General features: G+C 47.0%; 3 protein-coding genes, 2 non-coding genes and 1 pseudogene across 6 annotated transcripts in view; 3 read left to right on the forward strand and 3 right to left on the reverse strand.

Annotated features, from left to right (window-relative positions):
- Window positions 1-262: 262 nt before the first annotated feature.
- Window positions 263-15736, reverse strand: part of LOC110055405 (uncharacterized) — a 30109-nt pseudogene continuing 14635 nt past the window's right edge. Inside the window, exon 2 of the transcript XR_016201158.1 lies at window positions 263-1304. The product of XR_016201158.1 is annotated as an uncharacterized LOC110055405 (transcript). The remainder of the gene's footprint in view (window positions 1305-15736) is intronic.
- On the reverse strand, window positions 4862-4933 carry Trnah-gug (transfer RNA histidin (anticodon GUG)). Its single transcript has one exon. It is a non-coding gene; the product is annotated as a tRNA-His (tRNA).
- On the reverse strand, window positions 5396-5467 carry Trnam-cau (transfer RNA methionine (anticodon CAU)). The gene has a single exon. It is a non-coding gene; the product is annotated as a tRNA-Met (tRNA).
- On the forward strand, window positions 6992-8356 carry LOC149105525 (uncharacterized). The gene has a single exon (XM_089270702.1). The coding sequence runs from the start codon at window positions 7097-7099 to the stop codon at window positions 7922-7924; it is 828 nt and encodes a 275-aa protein (XP_089126828.1). The 5' UTR covers window positions 6992-7096; the 3' UTR covers window positions 7925-8356.
- LOC149105526 (uncharacterized) lies at window positions 9341-10839 on the forward strand. The gene has a single exon (XM_089270695.1). The coding sequence runs from the start codon at window positions 9464-9466 to the stop codon at window positions 10556-10558; it is 1095 nt and encodes a 364-aa protein (XP_089126821.1). The 5' UTR covers window positions 9341-9463; the 3' UTR covers window positions 10559-10839.
- LOC149105527 (uncharacterized protein F54H12.2-like) lies at window positions 12231-15364 on the forward strand. The gene has a single exon (XM_089270686.1). It carries the CDS (start codon window positions 13058-13060, stop codon window positions 14444-14446), a length of 1389 nt encoding a protein of 462 aa, XP_089126812.1. The 5' UTR covers window positions 12231-13057; the 3' UTR covers window positions 14447-15364.

The following is a 15736-nucleotide window of genomic DNA, read 5'->3' on the forward strand; positions in this document are numbered from 1 at the left end:
AAAAAGCTTTGTGAACTGCGCATTTGCAAGATATATTTTTCTCTTTGCACATAACTTTTTGAGGCCTTTAAGAGGGAGGTGAAAGAAGATTCCTCAATATTCTAGTCATGCCATCCTCCAAACGCACTAGACATGGAAAATGCATATAATAGCTAACTGTAAGATATTTTTTTTTCCAGAAAATAACATCACGTAATGGTAATGGTAGCAAGTCAGTTTCTAGATAATAGCAGAGGTAGCGAATGGTACCTAAAAACTCGTTGATCTCGGGAGCTTTTGATCCGATCTCGAAATCTCATAATCCTTGGTGATGAGTAAGAAGTCTCGATTTTCCGTGTGTCATTCCTCTCTCAATGTAAAATTTTCTCAGTCTCAATCGCAGACTTCAATTGCATGAGATTCTCGGTCTCTCGGTGAGTCTTATATGTCTGTATCATTTGTCACCATAGATCTCCGCTATCGCTCTGACAAATTGTCAGCTATTGCCTTTTAAAAGCCCATCTAGACCTTTTGTTGCAACTACAGTGTTATTTGTTGCCCTCCTGCAATCAAAACTAATTTTAGGTGTGGAATTCAAACAGGAATATTCCCTTTCACTCCCAGAGTGCCGATGGCTCTTAGAGTTCCATAGCCTGTGACAATTGTGCACAAGTAGGATCCAGCATGAGACTTTTGTACACTGCTGATATATAAAACGCCACCCTTGACAGAAGTATCGCTAGCCAAGACACCTCCAAGCTTACTCCACGTTATCTGATTCGATGTCTGACCGTCAACCCAGCAGTAAAATATTGCCGGTGTGTTGATAAAGACTTCCTGGGACACTGGATATATACTTGTCTTTGGATCAACAATGCATTCTCCTTTTGGTCCCTGAAGGCCCGTATAGCCCCTGATCCCCTTGTTCCCTTTAAAGCCAATCGAGCCCTTTTCTCCTGGACGGCCTATTGGTCCAACATCTCCTTTTACCCCACGGGTTCCAACAGGTCCCTGCTTGCCCATGTCGCCCTTAATTCCCTAAGGTCCCGGAAGCCCTTGACTTCCACGTGTGCCCGGTGCTCCTGTAGGACCCAAAGGTCCTTAGGGTCCGGATATCCCAGGAGCTCCTTTTTCACCCTTATATCCGGGATACCCGTGGGGACCGGGATCCCCTTTTGGTCCCGGGGGTCCTTCTTGGCAAACCTTGCCTTTGCTGGTGCACGCTTGGCTTAACTGTTCGTTTATTTCCTGGCGCACTTGCTGTAAGGAGACTGTTGGAGTAGGTTGCGTCTGGGGAACATTTCTTTTGTTTCTTTGAAAATGTGCTGAAAGTGAATGACATTGCACGTTATTCCGAGCATCTACAGTGACGGACAGGCAGTGACAAAATTAATTGGACTCTAGATCAAGTGGTCTATTTTAGACCTCTAGACTGGGTTATTGCGTTCGATAGGCATGTTTTGACATATTACATACATCCTGACTTTGACATATTACATAGATCCTAACTTGAAATAGATAACATTGGTATATGTTCAGAAAGCACCGCATTAAATAACGAAGACAGAAGAGGAAGACCGTCGTCTATTTTCGACTAATCAGCGATACAGAATGTTGGTTTCAGTATCACCCGATCAGTTAGGTTATAAACACGCTTCCTGTAACTCGATCAGTCACGTATAACTTAAACTACTTCTTTCATTGCTGAAAAGAAACGTTTCACTGCATGGCAACAACGGGCTTAGCTTTAATTTTTACGCAAAAATTCGCCGACTTTAGCAATTAACTAAACTTCAGTACAGCCTGAAAATAATGAACGCGCATGAAGTGGCGAGGGAAATTCTTCCGCCTCAAGAACAAGCAAGCGAATGCAAAAAATGAAACTGTGGTGTTTTGCGGTTTTCCCGAAAGAACTTTTGGAAACGCATGAAGTTGCACATCTAAGCGCAAGAAGCCGCAAGAAGTTACCAGTCTAATTAATCACAAGCTGCAAGAAACCCAAAAAGTTGTCGAGTCCAGACACTATATCTGATCTCTCATTGCAATGACTGCGGTATTGTAAATAAATGCCGCGATGATTTAACGTTTCGTTTTTATCAAAACTCTTCCATAGTTATTAACGCATGGGCCTACAGTTGGTGTTTGCAGCCAGGAGTCATGGCTACGCTCTTTTTTTTTTTTTTTTTTTTTTTTTTTTTAATATAAGAACGTCAAATTTTGGAGCTGAGGCTGAACGTTCTTATATGACTTACATTTTTTTGCGATTTGAGACTGAAAATGTTCTTAAGATGTTGATATAGAAAAAAAGAGTGTACCTTTGAAAACGTCAGCTTGGGCAACTGGTGTCACCGGCTTTTTCCCTGAAAAAACCTAGCAGTACCGGCTGTAAAATGAACATGCATGTGTGTAGTTATTAAATACTTTCCTATTAGAATGTTGTAGTATAGAGAGTGTTCACGTGACGTCATCAAATTTTCAAATCCAAAACTAAAGAGCCACTTAAGGTTATATCCTCATCAGGCATAAGAGGTACTGAATTTATATCTGTTTATAACTTTCCACCTCAATAGCGTCCTTCTTTTGGGAACCAGCACATTATATGAATTTCGGAGTTATGGAGGTGCGTGACATGAAGCTAAGATCGCGTTTGTCGAAAAATATACACTTATCTCGTGATTTTTAGCCAATTTAGGAGTTAAAGTATTAGGAAAAGTTCTTTTGTAAATGTTTTTTTGGTTCGGTTCAGATAATCAGTCGTCTAGATAACCAACGTAAGTTCCAAATGTTTACACTATTTTCCGGCCGCCATATTGGAGGACTAAGGAGGTCCTCCAACACGGCGGCTCTATACTAGGCTCTCTAATTTTGCGCGGAACATTTCGACGAATATCTCAACTTTGGGACAACGCACACACCTTAAACTTAGAGAACTGTCTTCTTTATATATCGTCTATAATATCACGATTTCTTGACTTTATTGCGTGACAATGCACACACTCTACAGCGATGGAAAAGTGTCCTCTTGTACATACTCTCTGGTGTTTCCATTTGGTTTTTGTGGTCTGTTGTCTGCAGTGATCCGATCTCGACGCGGCTATTCTCTTTCAAAATTCGCAGTTCGTTCAGCTCTGTTTACCTGTTTATCGATTCCATTCTCAAAAACGACCAAAAACAGCGCAACGATCAACAACAACGAAATAAAGGACGGAAACGAAGAACCTTTGTGGAGTTCGTCGCCACATTTGGAGGAATTTTTCTTGTTTGGTTCCATGATCGGTTCTAATTGACAAACAGTTGTCTGAACAAGCTCTACTGTCGTGTAAACTGAACGTTTGATTTACTTTTAGCAGCCGTTTCGTGTTCCTGTATACGGCATATGCTAAGACGGAACTGTAAAGCGAAACCGTTATCAATTGATCTGTCATCGTTTGGAAGAAACTTTAACCTTTCTCCGAGTGGCAAGAATATCTCCCGGCATGAATGCAACACTATTAAATTCGATGACCATAGCGCGAGGGGCAGCATTCTGAAATCTTGTAAGAATCATTCTTAAAAAAAAAAAAAAATACTGAGACTTCTTCGTTTACTACATTGCTGTAGACCCCTAGTGGGGGTTGACTCAAGGCATAGGTGGGTGGAGAGCTCCCTCCCCCCCCCCCTCCCCCCACTCCCATCCCCTTTCCCACTTTTCTTCTGTTAATCTAACTGCAAGCTGTAAATTATAAGGGAATCCAATGCAATACCACGAGTCAACTTGTTAATCGCTTATTATATTCCGGCGCCATCGCGCGAAATCAACAACGAACAAGAATCAAACGTAAAGAAGAGGAAAGCTAACCTATAATTCACGGATTTAATTCATGTATTATTAACAAACAGTTGTCTCAACAAGCTCGACTGTCGTCTAAACTGAACGTTTAATTTCCTTTTAGCAGTAGTTTTGTGTTCCTGTATAAGGGACATGCCAAGACATAACGTTGAAGCGAAACCGTTATCAGTAGTATAGGACGCTTGTGTGGGCGGTAACCAATCAGAAGGCCGTGCATATCATTAAAAAAGGCTCTCGACCAATCAGAGGGCCGGATTTGCTCATTAATATATTCATGAGTTAGGGGGTTATCAAAATATGCGTCTGCAGTGACGTCACAGGTCAGCAGTCTTTTGCATCCCAGGTCACGCGCGTGCCCAAATAAGGGCAACATGTCCAAATAAGGAGAAATATGAAATCGAGGTTGTGACGCGCATGTCCAAATAAGGCGATAGCCAATCCATGAGATCGAGGTTGTGACGTGCATGAAATCGAGGTTCGGATGGGAATAAAAGGGTTTGCGTGAGTGTCGAGTGAGTATTGTTGTTTTGAGCTAGGCGACTAGAAGATGTCTTCAGAGGAGAGCGAGACGAAGGTGGAGGTTTCTGAAGAGGAGAAGATAGAAGAACTTGCTGCGAGGGTGATGGATGCTGTTCATGACGGTATTCTTGGAAAGATAATGAAATGCGCCGTTTCTCACGCTATGGATGTCCTCCTGAAGAAAGAGGTGACGAAGCTGACGGATGAGGTGATGAGGTTCAGAAAAATGCTGTCTGAGAAGATGCTTGCTGACCAGTCCATCTCGTTTAAAGACCCTGTGTGTTTGGAGAAGTTGCCGGAGGGATTTGAGGACGGATGGGAAGCGTGGAAGAGCAGTTGGGACAACAGAGACGAGTTGGCGTACCGAGCATTTGTCAAACAAATTGTAAAAACACCAGAATCAGAGGAGTGAAAAAACATTTTTATTCATGCCTGTAACAAAAACTAATAAAGATCCTTTAACGAGAGAATGTACATGGTTTGTTGCGTGATTTTTTCATCGTCTCTATAGGGAATAAAAGAGAAAAAATTTAATGCCCCGACCAGGAATCGAACCTGGGTCTTTGAGGCCACAACTCAACGTCTTAACCATTAGACCATCGAAGCGCTTACCTCTTTAGGACTTGGTTTTGGGGTTGTCATCGGGAGGCAGTCCGAAATTCACGGCTTTGCAATGAGGGCAGAGTCTTTCCGAGGGTTTCAACCGCTCAGTGTGGAGGGCTTTACAGGTTCCGTGAAAGAATTGGTCGCAACAGGGTGTCAGGAAGTAGTCTCTGATACTGTGTTTGAAAGTGTATCCTTCCTTGCACCATAGACATTGAGGGTTAGGAAATCGAGACATGGAGTCTGAAAATAGAACAAAAACAACTTTTTATTGGTCATTCCACTTATTACAGGGTGGGACGTGTGCACGGTCCTATTGACCGGCGCCCTCTTTTTCTTCGGGATATCAATCAATAAACGATTATTATAGTACTTTCAACCATTGTGATCAAGTAACGATGCGAGCCATGATCGACGCGGAGGACAAATTACCCAACGTGTAAAAAAGAAATGTGAATTAAAAATGGGCGGGGCGAGGTTTCGATCCTCGGACCTCTGGGTTATGAGCCCAACGCGCTTCCACTGCGCCACCCTGCCTTTCTTAGAAACTGAAAAAATAATGTGAAATAAAAATCGGAGTGTGTTTTTTACAAAAACTGTGTCTGTCTTTTTCTTAGTTTGGGGCCTGTCCATTAATCAGTATGGCTTCGGCGACTCCTCGTGGGTATTCGTCGATCCATTGAAAGAACTTGCAGGTACGCTTGGGACACTTGAGATAGAGCCTGTCTGGGTTGGACTGGGAGTGGGAGGTGGCTAAGACCAGGGACTTGCTGCATAGACATCGGAAACGAGCCGGGTCGATGTTCCTGTAGCAGGGGTGGGTCTGTTCTTCGACGCGTCTCAGGTAAGTGCCCACCTCTTTGACGCCACAGGTCACATAACACTTGGTGTAGAATCTGGAAGAGGGGCATCGGTAATATTCCCAGGTACCACCGTCTGGGGTTCGCACGCTTCCGTATGTCAGGGGTACCATGCAACGTGGGCAGATGGAATCTTGTGGTTTCAGTTGGTTCAGGAACTGATCGGGGTCGAATTCCTCCAACACTTGGACTTCGGTGAATTCTCCTCGGTCGTCCACTTCAGGGGGTACTTCTACGAGGTCGTCTTTCTTGAATTTGTCGAGTCCCATGGCTTCCAGGACTTGCATGGTTCGAGGAGGTGAGTCTCTGATCACGGTCATGCATCCGCCTTGAATGGCAGGTAGCTTTGAGTCTGTGAAGATAGAGAACGAGTTAGTATCCCAACAAGGTGTTTTCACGTCGCATGGTTTCTAGGATGTGGGTGGTTTTTCGCACGTTCTTGGGGGTCGGTCTTTGCCTTCGCTTGTCATGGTTACTTTTCATTTGGCTTTTGACTTCTTGGCGTTGGATCGAAAAGGCGCTCCAGGGTCGCGAGAAGCCTTTGAGAGGGACGGTGGTCCAACTGACCGAGTCCGGTGTGATTTCTTTGAAGAGGACGCGTTCGTTGAAACGGAGTCTGGCACGAGGTTTTTTGAATAACCATCTATCTAAAGTGGATTGTAGTTGTTTACCTCCTACTTCTCTTTCCACTCTCTTGGGTAAGAGCAGTTCCAGTTTCTTTTTGGACAATTTTTTCTTTTTCCTGACGGGTTCGACGTGTGAATCCATGACGACTTCTACTGAAAAGTGACTCGTGATGGAATGTGTTGTTAGACTTTATGGACGTTTTTGACCAATCAGTGACGTGTGGTGTGATGGGATCATGTGACGGTCTTCGTTCCGATTGGCGGGATCTGAAGTGGGCACGTGATCCGGGAAAGTACGGAGTGAAAGTGGATCCACGGCGCGGGTATAAAAGGATCCAGTTTGGACGCAGCGAGTCATTCTCGACTTGCTGTTGACGCGGTGATGACCTGTAGGATTTTGGATGAGAGAGACGTGCAAGAGATCCTTGAAGATCTTAGACAACAGTTGAATCGAGCTTCTGACGTAGTGGATACAATCGAAAAAGAAGGCGAAAGACCGTTACACGCTAGGATAATTGAATTGGAATTATGTCTTGTCTCTCCTTTGTACTATAGGCTCCAGAGGCACTTGATTGACTGGGGCGTTCGTAGTTGCTATCCTCATTTGTCGGGCTTGGAGATCACGAAGCGAGCGGATCGAGAAGGAAAGAAGTTTAACGAGTTTGTCTGAGGGTGTCAAGATGACTTACTATAGCAACTCGAACCAGATTCGGGACCTCGTGGAACAGATCGTGGATCTGAAGGTACACACTTTAAGAGATCTCGACGCCATTCCAGATGCCAAGGTGGACCTGTACATTTTTGACAATCTCTTCGAACCGTTAGGTCAAATACCTGATAGTCTGTGGTCTTTTGAGCTCTTGATGAGACGTCGTCCTGACTGGGGTGGTACGATTTTGGAGATGATGAAGAAGAACGAACACGTGTTTTTGTTCTGTGGTGAGTGGTGTCGCGTGATGTACAGAAGTGGTAGCGGTCAATTCAAATTCATTCATTGTAGTGATCCCACCCTGGACGCTGAGCGTGTCTGTTTGATAGCCACGAATCACCTCACGTACAGGATGAGTGAGGCCATCCGTGATCTGTTTGAACCCTTGCGTTTCTCTCGCGACCTATCACGACGGGTGTTGGAGTCAGACGAGAGTCCCATGGTGAAGTCGTTACTGACTTTCAGCAAGGGAGATTACAGGGAAACGTGTCTGAAGTTGGAAGAGTTGATCTACGATCTCATGCATCAGCGTAATCTGTGGAAGGATCGGTTTTTCTTTAGTGCCATTGAAGCGGATGAGGATGACCTGTGTGGTGAGTGTAAGGAGAGTATGCGACAAGCATTCTATGTGAAGGGGAACGAGGCTGAAGCCCTGAAGTGGAGACCCGGTAAAGGGGAATGTTGTTGGAGAAATTGTAAATATTATGCCATGAATACCTACGAGGAAGACTGTGATGATGAGTATGGACGAGATCTTAAGAACATGGAACATGTTGATTACTTTACAGATTCAGACTAAGTCTTTTCTTCGCCTTCTTTTTCGTGTTATCCAATCAGAGTCGATTTTTCGTAAGAACCAATCAGGCACGACGTTTTTGTACCTATAAGAAAGTGTGAATAAAGAATTGGGTTCAAATCATTATGTCTCATGCTTTGAGTTGGTTGATCTCGAGAATGTGTACGACCATAGCCGATCGATGGTGTTGGACGACCTTGTGTTCCAAGTGCACTAGTGTCTACGAGCGATACGGTCAGGGTGAACCCATCCCCGACCATTTCAGCGATTCGCCCTTGGAGGTGTTTGACTATACCGACGTCGAACCCAACGTGATGCGTTTTGTGGTTTATATCTTGTGGTTTAAACGGCAACCCGATTCATTTAAGAAGTATCTCGAGGTACGGGAGCAACGTTTCGAGTTGTGGAGACAGTGCGTGTACAAACTTTATCGACTATGAAGAAGAAAGGTCAAAAGAAGAAGAAGCAAAAGCCGCTTTCGACCGGAAGGTTACTGGGACGGTATCGGGATCCTTCCAGACCCGGTAGTCTGGGCGGTCTGACGCGATTCGCCCAGGCCAATAAGATCTCGGTACGACGTGCTCGCGAGGTCCTGCAACGGGATTTGGGGTACACGTTGCACAAACCCAGACGTCGTCGTTTTCCCACAGCACCTGTGGTGGTGTTCGGCATCGACGAGCAGTGGACGGCCGACCTGATCGAGGTGATCAATATTTCGAGGTACAATCGAGGGTATCGTTACCTCTTGACGGTGGTGGACGTGTTTTCCAAGCACGCCTGGGTCCAGCCCTTGAAGAGCAAGACGGGTAAAGCGGTGACGGAGGCCATGGCTAAGATCCTGAAAGGAGGTAGAAAACCCATCAATCTCCAGACGGACGACGGGAAGGAATTCTACAACAAGACGTTTCAGGATTTGATGAAGCAGAAAGGCATTCATCATTTTTCGACGCGCGGGGATACGAAATCCAGTGTAGTGGAACGGTTCAATCGGACCCTGAAAGAACGTTTGTACCGGTACTTCACCGTGAAGAATACGATGACGTATGTGCCCGTGTTACAAGATCTGGTCCGAGGGTACAATCGATCGTATCATCGCAGTATCAAGATGGCTCCCGACCAAGTGACTTTAGCCAATAGCGAGGACGTGTGGGAGACTCTTTACGGAAAAAAGAAAAAAGGGAAATTGAAGAAACCGCAACTCAAAGTCGGGGATCGTGTGAGACTGAACAAGAAGTTCCGTCAATTCAAGAAAGGGTATTTACCCGGTTGGACCGAAGAGGTGTTTGTGATACGTCGAGTGCGTCCTGGGAAGGTCACCACGTACAAGGTGGAAGAATGGGACGGCACAGCGGTCGAAGGCACGTTTTACGCGCAAGATTTGCAAAAGGTGGACGTGAAAGACGACGATCTGTTTCGCATCGACAAGATCGTCAAACGAAAAGGGGATAAAGTCTTGGTGCGATGGAAAGGTTGGCCAGTCAAGTACGACAGTTGGGTGGATAAAAAGGGACTGTACGTGACCCAAAAGCCCAAGACGAAAAAATGAAAGACTTTTACGTGCAGTTGATGAGCAATGCCAGCACGAGCGAGTTCACGGACAACAAGGCCAACAGTTTCAAGAATCGTCTGCCGTATCCGCTCCTGTTTGAATCCGACAAGGAATGGAAAGTGGGATTGGCGAGCGTGTCTTACCCGATTCCTCCGTCACGACCGCATCAAGTACCCGTCACTCAAGCGCACGACTTTGAAGACGACGACTACGTGTTCGGTATGGATTGGACCATTGAAACGTTCAGGTTGCTAGACGACGGGATTACGTGGCGTCCTTATCGATACCCCGTCACATTTTACGTCAGCGGAAAGGAACTGAACCGTGACCGACACAAAGTGACGAGTGGCAGATCTCTCATGCAATACCTCATCCATCGTTTTCACGAACGGCTGTATCATTACATGGATCATGCGGGTGAAAGTCTGCGAGCACCGAACGGGAAAAAATACTACCCCGTGTTCCGATGGGAGGGGAACGATTTGATTATCGACAACACCGACACGTTCCTCGACGAGTCCGGAGACAGACATCGTCCCAGAGTGTATTTTGGTACTAAACTGGTCAAGAAGTTGAGTTTGATTCGCGAGGAATCGTATTACTCCGTTCACTTGAACGTGAATATGATCAAGGTCTTTCCCAACGACAAAGTCCCGTCTGATTTCAAGAAAGACTGGACCAACCATGACAGCAATCGATCTCGTGAATTTTGGAATTTGGACAGCCACGGGACGTTACAGCTCAGTCCCTATTGCAACTGGCGCTTCAGTTACTTGGACGAGGAATACGCCAAGACCTACAATCGTGGAGTCGTCGTTCATCCGAACCTCCCTCCGCCTCGCAGTCCCATGTACCTGTATTCGAATGTGGGTCGTAGCACCATCAGGGGGAATCGAGTCACGGATCTCTTGAGAGAAGTCCCCCACGACTCGCTCAAGACGACGTACGAACCGACTCAGATTCAATATAAACCCGTGCGCAGCAACGTCTTGGATATAGTGGAGGTGCAATTGGCCGAGAACGACGGAAGACTGGTGGACTTTACCTCGGGCGTGACGACGGTGACATTACACTTTAAGTATGAATGAGTCTGTCGACGACTTTTACGTGCAGCTGATGAGCAATGCCAGCACGAGCGAGTTCCCGGACAACAAGGCCCACAGTTTCAAGAACCGTCTGCCGAACCCGTTGCAGTTGAGAGAGTCGGGATGGAAAGTGGGTATCAGCGACCTCTCGTTTCCGTCCGCGACGCGTAAGATGGACTTGAAATATTCTCTTCTGTTTGAAATCTGGTGGATCAACATGGTGAACGCCTCCATAAACCTATACAGCCGGGTCTCTTCAGCGACGCGAGAGGGCGATTTAGAGTTTACGCCGAAGACCGGTACCGAGTTAATGAACATGATACGAGATCGATACATGCGTAGGATGAGAGATCGAACGGATGCTGACGTGACGATGTACAAGAAAGACAGTCCCAACGAATTGCTGTACACGGTCATGCATCGGGCCGAGCATGGAGAATGCGTCCTGGACAATTCGAGAACGTGCCTCAGCCTCCTGATCAACGGTAAACGCGTCTACCCGCAAATGAACATCGGCATCGAATTGGCCAAGAAGATGAAATGGGTCAAGATGGGAACCTTGCCAAACGGTCGACCGGGTTACGTCTTGGGACCTCACTTGAGGAAAGAATTTCCCAAGGAAGTCGTACCCACGGCCACGGACTTGATCATAGCTCAGAATGACGGGGACGAGACGTTTTACAAGATCGACCCCGACACCTTACATTTGAGTTGTTTCATCAATTGGGTGTTCACGGATTTGGATCGCAGTTACGAAGAGGCGTTCGGTCACGAGCGTCGTTCCTTGTTCGTGTATTCGAATGTGGGACAGAGTATGGTGACGGGAAATCAAGTCACGGACCTGTTGAAACAGGTTCGTTACGATCCTGACGTGATCGACCTTCAACCGAGACACATCCTATATCTACCGGTGCGCACGACCTTTTTGGACATTGTCGAGACGCAGGTATCTGAGAACGACGGACGACTGGTGGACTTTGCGTCGGGCGTGACCACGATCACGTTGCATTTCAAGAAAGGATGAGTAATTTTTACGTCAGCTTACCCAGTCACAGTGGTAAGAGCGAGTTCCCGGACAACAAGGCGAACCATTTCAAGATCAGGTTACCACGTCCCCTACGCCTGAATGGAGAAGGAGGGTGGAAAGTGGGAATGAGTAGCATCGCCATGCCGGATGCGCACGTGACGTTGCCTTCTTTCACCGCTTCTGAGGATAAAACCGTCTTGTCCTCCTTCGCATGGAGACGCGTAGAATCGAGTAGTTATTACAGGTTTGGAGAAGCTTACTTCGACACGGATGACTTCAAAGAGGTATTTTACAACGTGGACGGTGTCGGATTCATGAAATCCATGATCTCCTTTTTCACGCGACAACGCGTCTTCAAGTACTACGGACCCAAATTGGGATCCAAATATGTCACGAATGATGGGAAGAGAACCTACGTCAAGTTCAAGTGGGAAGGTGATGAACTGGTCACGGACAATGAAAACACCTATCGTCCGGTCATACATTTCCCCACGTTCCACGTCAATGTTGAACTGGCTTTAAAAATGGGATGGCTCAAAAAGAACAGTAGTGGTTACGAACTGGGACCTAATTTGCAGTTGGAACTTTTTGACGATGTCGTTCCGGACATTAGCGTCGTCGGGGACGTCCACGACAAGGACGGATCACCTGTCTTTTGGGGTGTCATCACAGATACAGGAGGAAATGGAGATTTTTTAAAACTCAGCATCTATTGCAATTGGCGTTTTCTAAACCTGAACAAAGCGTTCGAGGTGGTGGTGGGAAGCAGTTCGCGTTCCTTGTTCGTCTACTCGGACGTGTGTAGAAGTGGCGTGGTGGGAAATCAAGTCACGGATGTACTGAGAGAGGTCAACTTGATTAGAACAGGTGCGGGTGTTCAGTATTTCGAGCCTTACCACATTCAATATATTCCCGTGCGCAAAGACGTCATTGACATAATAGAGGTGCAAGTGGCTGAGACAACTGGAGAACTGGTGAGATTTGGACCTGGCAATACGATCGTGACGTTACACTTTAAGAAAGAATGATCGGTGGAACGTTGGTACGATTTCATCCCGATAAAATGAGGCAATCCGGAGACGGATTCGGCATGGCTTGGAGAGGTGTCAAGAAACGCGGTCCCGGCATTCTACGAGACTTTATCACCGAGACGGCCACGGAAGGTCTGAAAGGTTTAAATTCGGGCGGCAAGGGAGGAAAGCCCAATTGGAGAGGAGGTCTCGCCGGGGTCAAGAGAGGAGCGAAACGAGCCGTGAAACGTAAAGCAACGCAAGAGATCAAACGGGCGTTGGCGAAAAAAGTGAGGAAAGACCTCTTTGGAGTATGAATCCCATTTACTCGAGGCGCGTGAGACTTATTCCGATACGACGAACGTATAAAGGCGGATCGATCTTCCCGTCCCGATCAAAACGCCCGAACTATCGTTGGGTGCAGTCGGCCCTGAGAAGGAGACGAAGACGACGACGACGTAGACGATGACGGACCTCGTGGCTCATGCCCGTTCGGCGGGGGTTCGTAACCCTCGTCTGAACATGTTCAGTACCCCTCCCACGGATGTCAGCATGTCGTCTCGACGTTTGGTGAGAATCAACCCGTTCAATACGGGGATCAATCCCGTGACCTTCCAAGTCGATCCTCAAGAAGACTTTATCGACTTGAACGAGAGTTTCTTCGAAGTGGAATTGACCGTTAAGAAAAGTAACAACACGAATCTGCTGACAGCGGATGTCATGGGACTCGCCAATAATCTGGCCCACACCCTCTTCAAACAGATCAATGTGAGATTGAATGGGACTCTCATCAGCCCCCAGACGGATACTTACCACCTCAAAGCCTACATCGAGACCCTGTTGAACCACGACCGAGACGACGGTGAATCGATCCTAACACCCAGCGGATGGTACAACTGTCTCGGTGTACCCGACGACGGAGATGCCGATGAATTGACAGCCAACGCGTTGGATTTTACTACTCCTCACGCTGAATATACTGCTTTAACCCAAGATCTCAAGAATGTGGTCCAGGGACGAGCCCAGTTTCTGGACGGAGAAGCCGTGACTTTGAGGTTCAAACCTTTCCTGGAAGTGTTTCATCTCAGCAAATTACTGTTACCTGGCGTGCAGATCCAGATCGACATGTACTTCAATGCCCCAGCCCTGTGGACCATCCGATGGCATGGTAATGATACTCTGAGACTGACTGAAGCCGACGTGAAAGTGAGATTGTTCCTGTCTCAAGTGAGAGTGACTCCCTCGGTGTACCGAGAGATCATGACCAGCCTGAAAGGAGGAAGAGTGGCCACTTACCCCACGGTGAGAGGTGAAATTCGCACTTACTCGCATCCCAACGACAATCGTCATTTCGAGTGCAGCAATCCTTTCCACAATAAATTGCCTAATCGGTTAGTGGTGTTGTTGATGAAACAAACTGCCTTCAACGGAACTGTGACGATCAATCCGTTCAATTTTGGAAAATTCAATCTGGCTTCCATCAAACAATTGGTGAGAGGTGAAGAATACCCCTACGAGACCTTGGAGCTCGATCACGATGGGGACAGTAAAGATCAGAGAGGTTACTACAGATTCCTCCAAGCCTCAGGAGCGTTGTGCAGGGGAAAAGGAAACATGGTCCGAAAAGTGGATTGGGGGGACGGCAAGAGATGCAACATGTTTGTATTTGACAACACGGCCAATGGATGTTTGGACAGTCCAGTGTTGAACCCCAAGCAAGAAGGTGAACTGCGTCTGGTGATCGATTTCGGAGCCAATCCGGGAGAAAACCTGACTATCTTGTTGTACGGCGAATTCGAGAATTTGCTGGAGATCAACGAGAACCGAGTCGTCATCTACGACGTGTACCAATGAGAAGAAAAAAATGGAGAAAGTAGCCTTGAATAATATACAATTGGATCATTTGGCCCGGACGAATCCGTCCCTACGCTGTGTCTTTTACGGCACGGTCCCTTGCGATCGGCTTCCCAGGACAGTCCCTCAAGAAGGACCGACCGCTTACATCGTGAACACGGACCCTCACGACAAACCGGGCGTGCATTGGATCGCTTTGTGGGCCGACAAGAACAAGTGCGAGATCCTGGACAGTTACGGTCTACCGTTGGACGCGTACGGAACCGCCGAACCGATCCAAGCATGGTTGGATCGTCATTTCAAGTACCAGATTCACAACGGCAAGAGTCTGCAGTCCCTGTTCAGCCAGAGTTGCGGCGGTTACGCCCTGATGTTCCTGATCGACCGAGCCGAAGGTCGTGACATGAACGAGTTCTTGAATCGTTTTAAGAAAAACGAGTTTGTGGAGAACGATCGTAAAGTAGGACACATGGTAGAACGTCTGATCGTGGACGAGTTGGCCTGGCGCAAGATTTGTAAAACCCCGTGTCACCAGGACACGAGCGGTTCCTCCCGAGGAGTGCGTCATTTGTTATAAAGTAAGCTGTTCGAAATAAAAGAGGTTCATTTTTGAAAAAGAGGTTGTGTGGTAGTCATGGCTCTTCAGTTTCAAGGGCATAGACATTTGGACGACGTGATAGCCAGGTTAGAAAAACGCTATGGAAAAGCGGGTGGAAAGACGCCTCAACCCAGTGAGGCTCATTTCAAGAAAAACCAACCGCCAAAACGACAGCTCAATCTGAAAATACTTCAACCCGCCAAAAGACAAGTGTCTTTTCAACCGCCGTCCGTCCTGGACACCGGTGCATTACCGGCGACGGTGACCACGCGTAGGAAACGCAAGAGAGCCGCCCCTGCCATGCCGAAGCTTTCCGAGAAGGAAGATAGGAAAAGAAGAATGAAAAAGAGGCATTGGTACGAGGACAAGTTCGGAGATTTGAGTAAATTCGCCAAGAAAAAACCTCGAAAAAAGAGATCGGCGCCTGCCAAGAAAAAAGGACGTCCCAAGAGAGCCGCTGCCAAGAGGGCCATGGCCAAGATCAGGAGTAGGGCCAAGAAAAAACCCATCTGTTTCAATCGTAAGGTCACCCTATTGGGTCTGTTGAAACGCATCCCGGCCGTCAAGACCCCATTGGCCAAGTTGTTCAGATAAAAACGGAACGTCTCGAGACCATGGACCATTTCATGATCATGGAACGACGCAAAGCGTTTCAATTTCACACGCCGTCGAGTTTGTTGATAGCGGGTCCG

This window comes from Orbicella faveolata, unplaced genomic scaffold (assembly GCF_042242905.1).
Source record: "Orbicella faveolata isolate gen_17 unplaced genomic scaffold, um_ofav_v1 contig_34, whole genome shotgun sequence".
In the NCBI taxonomy this organism is placed as follows: domain Eukaryota; kingdom Metazoa; phylum Cnidaria; class Anthozoa; order Scleractinia; family Merulinidae; genus Orbicella; species Orbicella faveolata.

Coding starts and splice junctions, on each gene's coding strand:
- LOC149105525 (XM_089270702.1), top strand. CDS start 7,097: ATGACTTACTATAGCAACTCGAACCAGATTCGGGACCTCGTGGAACAG.
- LOC149105526 (XM_089270695.1), top strand. CDS start 9,464: ATGAAAGACTTTTACGTGCAGTTGATGAGCAATGCCAGCACGAGCGAG.
- LOC149105527 (XM_089270686.1), top strand. CDS start 13,058: ATGACGGACCTCGTGGCTCATGCCCGTTCGGCGGGGGTTCGTAACCCT.